Here is a 7,944-nt window from a genome sequence, read left to right as displayed (position 1 = left end):
CCCGAACGGTCCCGAGTCAGCCCGAGGAGCCTGGAATGAGCCGCCGGTGCCGCCGCCGATCGCGGGCAGCGACATCGCTCCCCGCCGTTTATTGCAGGCAAGCTGTAACTGTACAAAAAGGGCCACAACGAGGCTCAATCCTCCTCCTCCTCCTCTTCCTCGTCCTGGTTGATCTGGAAATAGCGGAGCTCGTAGCTCTCCTTGCTGTTGGCCACCACGCGCAGCCAGTCACGGAGGTTGTTCTTCTTCAGGTACTTCTTGGTCAGGTATTTCAGGTACCTGCAGGGAGACGATGGGTGAACGCTGCTGTGTGACACCCACACCTCCACAAAGAAGCTGGTTTTGGGGGTGCTTCCCACCACCACCGCTTTCAGGAACACCAATCCCTTCTCCCATGGACCTCCACTGGAGCAACGTGTCCCATCGGGCACAGCAAGGCTGCAGCCAGGAAACAACACAGGTAGCCATGCCTCTGCCATATAAAGCCTCAGCCCTCATAGGCTGATCCACAGTGCCATACCCCGACCCTACCAGCTCCACACATCATGGCGAATCATGGCTGAGGGTTGCCAGGACGTGCCAGGCGTGGCACCGACAAGCAACGACAACAACGGGTGAAACATGGATGCTTACAGAGCTCCGGCTGCCTCCCCGCGCCTCCATGGATGTGGCAAAAACCACATGTGCCAAGGCCAACCAAAGGAATGGCAGTTATGAGAAGCTGGTGGAGGGCAGGAGCCCAGCAAGGGCACTGACATGGAAGTGAAGAGCTCGGCTGCAGATCAACCTGAACCCCAAACTTCATCTTTCCACTGCACCACTGCCAGTCTCTTCCCCTCAAAGAGCAGTCACCACACTGAGCATCACACAGCATTTAATGAGGAGGCCTGGCATGACTCCTGCACCAAGAAACCTCTTCTCTACAAGCCCTGCTGCTAGTCAGGCTCCTCTCTCCACACTGGCAGCCGCAGGACACGGGGCAGCTCTGTCGCCTCACCTCTTTGAGAAGGGAACCTCCGACGTGACCGTGATCTTGCTCTTGCTCCTCTCGATGGTCACCACGCCCCCGCCCAGGTTCCCTGCTTTGCCATTCACCTTGATCCTTTCCTGCAGGAACTGCTCCTGCAAGAGGCACACACCACTGAGCCAGGACCAACCAGCTCCCACCAGACAAGGCCTCCCCTGCTGCCTCATGCCCGAGCTTTAGCTTTTTCTTAGAGCTGGGGAAGAGACCCACGTTATGCCCAGGGGAAGTGGAAGAAAGCTGCTTTCCCACAGGCCAGGAAGCTGCGAGCCCATCAGTGCCCCCCACACCTAACCCAGCCACCCCACTCAAATCATGAGGTTCTCAAGTCCGAATGCACCACATGAGCAGGACAAGGACACGTTTCCTGCCTAACAAGGGAAGAGCCAGCCAAGCAGCAGCTGGGCTCGGATCCTCCAAGGACACCTCAGACACAGCTTGAACGAAATCAGGCTGAAACAGCCTCACCATTCCCCACAGTGTAACGGAACACTGGCCCCACAAGGGACAAGCAGCGCTGCGGTGCCGCAGGTAGGGAAAGCGCTGGCATTTTAACTACAAAGTGTTTAAACACAACCATGAACCCCCAGCCCCCCTGCTCTGCCGGGTGCTTCCCAGTGGCACAGGCTTTTACGCTGCACCGTGGCAAGGGGCAGAAGGAGAGCTGGGGGGGGCCGCGCTGGCAGCGCACCGATGGAAGCGGAGCCCCACACTCACAAAGTTGGCGGCGTCCATGATGCCGTCCTCCACCGGGTGGGTGCAGTCCAGTGTGAACTTCAGCACCTGCTTCTTTTTTTTGCCGCCTTTCGCTGCGGGCTTCTTCTGCAGCGGAGGAAAGCGAGAGCCGTGAGGGATGGGAGAAGGCAATGGGGAACAGAGAGGGGAATGGGCCAAGGACAATGAGAACGGGCAGGGGGCCACAAGCCCAGAGCAGGGGAAACAGGAACGGGCCGGGGGCTGGATCAGGGACAACGGGAACGGGCCGGGGGCCACACTGGGGGCAACGGGGTGAGGCCGAGCTCCGGGTTGGTATCAACGGGGCCGAGCTCGGAGCCAAGCTGCGGACAACGGAAACGAGCCAGGGGGGCCGGGCAGGGGCAACGGGAAGGGGCCGAGCTCCGGGCTGGTGGCAGCGGGCCCGGGCCATGGCGGAGCGGGGAGAACGGAGGGCCCCGCGGTGCAAGCCGGCGCTCGGCGGAGGCCCAGGCCCAGGCCCAGGCCCAGGCCCAGCTCCAGGCGCTGCCCCGTGGCGCGGGGCCGGTGGGGACGGCCCGGAGCAGGGCTCTCGGCGGGCGCGGGGCCGCAGACACTCACCACAGGCGCCATGGCGGCTGCAGCGCAGGGGCAGAAAGGGAGCGCCGCGCAGCGCGCACGCGCGGAAACCCCCGCGGGCGCTCACAGAGCATGCGCCGGCAGCCTGGCCGCGCGCCGAGCCCCTCAGCCGAGCGCTGAGGCCGTCGATGGCGCTTCCGGGCCGTCCCACGCGCGCCGCTCTACTGCTCCGGTCAGCAGCTAGTGCTGCCTGAGCGGGTGCGGCCGGGCGCCGTGCGCGGAGAAGGGGCGGGGCTTACGGAAATGGGCGTGTCGCTCTGTGTAAGGGGCGGGGCTTGCGCATAAGAGGCGGGGCTTTGGAAATGGCGCGCCTCCGGTGGCGGGGCTCAACCCGGCGGGGCCCGATCCTCACCGCAGCATGGGGTGCACCGGGGGGGGGGGGGCTCCATCAGCCCGCGGGGACCAGGGCGTTGAGCCCCGGGCACGGCCCATGAGAGCAGCCCAGGGCGCTGTGCTGCAGGTGGGGTGCCCCAGTGCCCGTGGGGCGCACGTGTAACTGCGCCCCAAACACCACCCAACGGGTGCCGCCCACCCCAGAGTGCGCCGTCCCCGCTTGGAGTCCTCACCAGGCCGCAGGGGTGCCCATGTCCCTGTGGGTACCGATGTCCCCCCAGCCCTGGTGCCGCACAGTCCCGTGTCCCCCATCCCTGCACCCCGCTGACAGTCCCTGCCGCAGGCACCGAGGAGCACGCAGGGGCTATTTTTGGGCTGTGGCGCGGTGGCGGTGCCAGGGGCCCCACGTCACGGGGACGGCGAGGCCCTGCTGCCCCGGCCCCGTTCTCATTCCAGCCGGAGCGCGGGGAGCAGCAGCACGGCCGATCCCCCGGCTGCAGACAGGGAGAGGTAAAGCTTTTGCCCAGCCACGGTGCCCCAGTGCTGGGACAGGGACTCCCCAGTGTGTGGGGCTGGGCTATGAGGGCAGGGGATGCCCCATTGCAGGGGATGCTCCCTCCTGGGGGACACCCCCCCCACACTATCCCGGGTTATGCTTTTACTGCAGGGGACACCCCATCCCAGGGGATGCTTCTGTTATGGAGACACCCTATCCTAGGGGACACCCATCCCAGGGGATGCTCTTACCCTAGGGTCACCCACACTGGGGGACACCCCATCGCAGGGCATGCTCCTGACATGGGGACACCCATGCTGGGGTCACCCCGCTGCATGGACCATCTCACCCATGGTGCTGGGGCAAGGGGCGCGTTTGGGGCAGCCTCGTGCCATGCAGCTCATAATCTAAAAATAGGCACCAGCTCACAGGCCCTGCAGGGAAGGATTTGCCTTTGCCGCGGTGCCGTGTGGGGCTCAGGGGGTGACACGGGGCCCTCTCTCTGCCCCACAGATGTCCGGAGGCATTTTCTCCCCACTGGGGACCTGCTTGGAGCTGGAGAAGGCCAATTGCCACCCGCTGGTCTGCCTGCTCTGCCATGAGCCCTACCAGCACCCCTGCCTGCTCGACTGCTACCACAACTTCTGCGCCAGCTGCCTGCGGGGCCGCGCCAGCGACGGCCGCCTGCGCTGCCCCCTCTGTGGGTACGGGATGGACCCTGCCATGGGGGGACAGCAGGACCCCCATCGCTGCCCCTGCCCTGCGCAGGTGTCCCCATGCCAATCCCCATCCTCACAGGCACCCCTCAGTGGTGAGGGGGGGCACGGGGCTGCCCCCTGTGGACCGGCTCCTGCAGTTCCTGGTGGACAGCTCTGCCGACGGTGAGGAGGATGTGCAATGTGCCAACTGCGACCGGCGCTGCACCAAGGCGGTGAGGGCAGTGGGGCGGGCAGGGGGAGCAGGGGACCCGCGATGGGGCTGTGTGTGCCAGCAGCATCCCCTCTTACAGGAGCTGGACACCATGTACTTCTGCAACACGTGCGGGCAGCCCCTGTGCGCGCCGTGCCGCGAGGAGACGCATCGTGCCAAGATGTTTGCTCGCCACGAGATCGTCTCCCTCTCCAAGCGCACCAAAGACATCCACAAGAAGTGCCGTGAGTGCCACGCCGCGCTGTGCCACGCTGCACCGTGCCGTGCCAGCCTGCCCAATCGCCCCATCCCTTGCAGCACTGCATGAGGAGCCCTACATCATGTTCTCCACAGAGAAGAAGTCCATGCTCTGCATCAACTGCTTCAGGGACATGCAGGGGTGAGCAGCCCCGGCCCCACGCCCACCCCTGTGCCCCTTCCTGGTCCATATCCTGACTCCTGTGCCCACAGGGAGAGCCGTGCGCACTGCATCGACATCGAGACAGCGTACATGCAGGGCTGCCAGCGCCTGGACCAGGCAGTGATGGTGGGCACTGGCAATGGATCCGGGAGGTGAAACAGGGGGGCATGGTGCTGCCTGCAGTGCCACAGACACCCCATTGCCCCCTGCCAGGCTGTGAAGGAGCTGCAGACCTCCACTCGTGAGGCCATCGTCCTCCTCAAGGCCATGATCGAGGAGGTGCGCAACAGCGCCAGCGAGGAGGAGGCAGCCATCAACTCCCTCTTCGGCCGCATGCAGGTGTGGGGCCATGCACCCATGGGTGCCCAATGCACGTGGGCATGGTGGGGTGTCCATGGGACGTGGGGTGTCCGTGCTGTTTGCAGGAGCAGCTCTCCGAGAGGAAGAAGGCACTCCTGAAAGCTGTGCAGAGGTGAGGGGCCATGGGCTGAGCATCGTTCCTAGGGGTGTCCCTCACCCCCAGCGTGTGTTGGGGTGCCCTGGGGCCGGATGCTCCCTGGTCCCCCATAAAGGCTGGGCCGTGCCCTGCTCTGCTGCAGCCAGCACGAGGAGAAGGAGAAGGCGTTCAAGGAGCAGCTCGCCCACCTCGCCTCGCTGCTGCCCACCCTGCAGGTAGGGCCCTGGGGTGGGCAGGGAGGCCCCTGCCCCATGGATCACTGTGATCACTCCTCCCTTTGCACAGGTCCATCTGGTGACCTGCTCCGCGTTCCTGAGCTCCGCCAACAAAGCCGAGTTCCTGGACCTGGGCTATGTGAGTGGTGGCATCACCACGGGGAGGGCAGAGCACCCTATGGCAGCACCGGGCTCACCACACCACTGCCTTCCAGCAACTGATGGAGAGGCTGCAGAGGATCGTGAAGCTGCCGCATCGCCTGCGGCCGGCGCAGACCAGCAAGGTAGAGCCCTGCCGTGGCCGAGCCCCTGCCCGTGGGCACTGCAGCCACGCTCACCCCGTCTCACCCCCAGATCAACAGCGAGTACCGCGCGGAGTTCGCCCGCTGCCTGGAGCCGCTGCTGATGCTCAGCCCTCGCCGCTCCATGGTGGGCAGCGCCAGCGGCATCGGCCCCGGCATCACCGGCACCAACATGTGAGGCGCTGGGAGCGCATCCTGCGGCGTGCCCCCCGTGCCCTTGAGCCGGTGACCTGGGTGCGATGGGGACACCGCAGCTGCGCTGATGAACGACAGGCGTGGGGGCTTCAAGTGACACTTCTGGGAAGCGGGCGGACGGGCAGGGGGGCCCCGGAGCTGCTCCCGCGGCGCCGCAGCCTCTGTGCCCACCACTATTTTTAATCAGAATTCCAGGGAAGCGCCTGCCCGTTCCTCGCCCGGGATATATTTAGGCCCGTTGATGTCACGGCAGCACCGGCGCTGCCAGGCACAACCGGCCCGAGGGGACAAACAGGCGCTGGCACCCCATGGGGACCGCTCCTTGCCCCCAGCCGGGCTCGGTGCCGTGGGGTGGCTGAGCTCCTGGGGGCTGCACGGTAGGAGTGGTGGTGTGGGGCAGCAGGGATGGGGCAGTGGGAGCATGGGGAGGCTGCGGAATGGGGGGAAGAGAGGGGCCAGGAGATACCCATGATGACAGAGAGAGCTGCATCCTTCCCTTTAGAAACCAGAGCGTGCCGAGCTCTGCCATGCCTCTGAAGCCATGGGCACCGGGAGAGCAGCCCATGGGAAGCTGACTTTAGGGCGGTTTAAGGCGACCCTGTGTGCTCGGGGAGGGATATGTGGGGCTGCTGTGTCCCCAGGCACACTGGGGTGGAGGGGCTATGGGCTGAGCTGGTAACACAGCCCCCAGCACCTTGCCCTGGCTGCTGCTCTTGTGCAGCACCCCACTGGCACCCTCTCCATGCAGGCTTTCCGGCGGCCAATGCTCCAAGACCCTCATGGTGCCCAGCTGCCCCACTGACGGCGATAAGATGTCCACGGGCCCCCTGGTGCGGAAGCCGACGATGCACCGGTACATCAGCACCAAGGTCCTGCTGGCTGAGGGGCGCGAGACCCCCTTCGCCGAGCACTGCCGCAACTACGAGAACACCTACCGGGTACGGAGCGCGGGGCGGGCACGGCGTGACGGGGCGGGACGGTGCCGGTGATGTCGGGGTGATGCCGGCCCCGCAGATGCTGCAGACGGAGATCCAGGGCCTGAAGGACCAGGTTCAGGAGCTGCACCGTGACCTCACCAAGCACCACTCGCTCATCAAGACGGAGATCATGAGCGAGATCCTGCAGAAGTCGCTGCAGATGGACGTGCAGATCGCTGCTCACTACTCCGCGGTGGAGATGATGCGCAGCGTCTTCGAGGAGGTACGGCCGGCGCATCCTGGAGCAGGGTCCCTGTGGGCTGTACCACGGCGTTCCACCCGGCTCCCTCTGCCTTCCAGGTCTGGGAGGAGACGTACCAACGGGTGGCCAACGAGCAGGAGATCTATGAAGGTACCAGTGATGCTGCTCCCCTTGTGCCCCCTCTGGGTTGGGGCCGTGGCCACAGCAGCTCCTCTCGCCCCAGCCCAGCTCCATGACCTGCTGCAGCTGCGGCAGGAGAACAACTGCCTGACCACCATCACCAAGCAGATCGCGCCCTACGTCCGCTCCATCGCCAAGGTGAAGGAGAGGCTGGAGCCCAGGTGAGGGGCACAGGGAGCGGATTGTGGGGCCGGTGTTGGGGGGGACACACACATGGCTCACACCCATCCCAATGCAGGCTGCAGGAGCCCCGGGAGCCCAAGGAGGAAACAGCACAGATGCTGCTCAAGATGTGTGAGGACAGCGAAGCAGCACCAAGGTGGGTGACCGAAAGCGCTTGGGTGTTGAATCCCCCCCATCCCTTTCTCAGCCGGACCCTGCCGAGGCACCTTCCCCTCCGCAGGGACCCCTCGCCTGGCAGCAGGGAGGGGGCTCCGGCCAGCGCCGAGGGGGGCTCCCCAAAAAGCAAAGATTGCATCAGGGGCCAGCAGGAAAGCAGGGCTGAGAGCGGCGCCCGGACAGAGCCTGCACCATAGAGCCCAGCACTGAGTGCATGGAGCTGCTTTGTGCCATGAGCAAGGGAAGCGCAGCCCGGGCACAGCATCTGCAGCACACCAGGAGCCTGCCCTGGGGAGACTGTCTTGGTCTGAAGACATCAATGTCTTGATGCTGTCCCTCTTGCGTGTTACAAGGGAAATAAAAGGGCGCAAAGCACAGGGTCTGCTTGGTTCTGAGGCTCCGGGCACAGCTGGGGGCTGCCATGCAAACATGGGAGGGAAAAACCCCAATCCCTGGTGCAGGACAGGGGCAGGAGCTTGGCCCAGGCTTGGGAGCATCCCGTCACCCAGCACTGGAGCAAAACAATCCTGTGGTCTGTGCATCAGTGCTACTGACAGCATCC

The 7,944-nt window shown here is 65.0% G+C and overlaps 2 protein-coding genes across 2 annotated transcripts; one reads left to right on the top strand and one right to left on the bottom strand.

The window, feature by feature from the left end:
• Positions 1-47: 47 nt before the first annotated feature.
• Positions 48-2,470, bottom strand: RPL22 (ribosomal protein L22). Its single transcript, XM_061450386.1, has 4 exons — positions 2,339-2,470; positions 1,742-1,846; positions 998-1,122; positions 48-279 (listed from the first exon to the last, which is right to left on the bottom strand). Exons 1-4 carry the CDS (start codon positions 2,348-2,350, stop codon positions 135-137), a joined length of 387 nt encoding a protein of 128 aa, XP_061306370.1. The 5' UTR covers positions 2,351-2,470; the 3' UTR covers positions 48-134.
• Positions 2,471-3,080: 610 nt separating this feature from the next.
• On the top strand, positions 3,081-7,759 carry RNF207 (ring finger protein 207). The gene is made up of 18 exons (XM_061450366.1): positions 3,081-3,199; positions 3,699-3,889; positions 3,984-4,116; positions 4,195-4,339; positions 4,413-4,494; positions 4,566-4,641; positions 4,729-4,854; positions 4,941-4,987; positions 5,115-5,187; positions 5,258-5,326; positions 5,403-5,471; positions 5,542-5,663; positions 6,433-6,622; positions 6,699-6,884; positions 6,962-7,013; positions 7,087-7,204; positions 7,282-7,362; positions 7,447-7,759. The coding sequence occupies exons 2-18, from the start codon at positions 3,699-3,701 to the stop codon at positions 7,577-7,579; spliced, it is 1,893 nt and encodes a 630-aa protein (XP_061306350.1). The 5' UTR covers positions 3,081-3,199; the 3' UTR covers positions 7,580-7,759.
• The last annotated feature ends 185 nt before the right edge of the window (positions 7,760-7,944 follow it).

This window comes from Pezoporus flaviventris, unplaced genomic scaffold (genome assembly GCF_033815535.1).
Source record: "Pezoporus flaviventris isolate CSIRO_AGI_PZ_B2104156 unplaced genomic scaffold, CSIRO_AGI_Pfla_v1 ptg000009l, whole genome shotgun sequence".
Classification (NCBI taxonomy): Eukaryota; Metazoa; Chordata; class Aves; order Psittaciformes; family Psittacidae; genus Pezoporus; species Pezoporus flaviventris.
The sequence above is the reverse complement of the archived record's forward strand: the minus strand, read 5'-3'. Positions and strand labels throughout refer to the sequence as shown.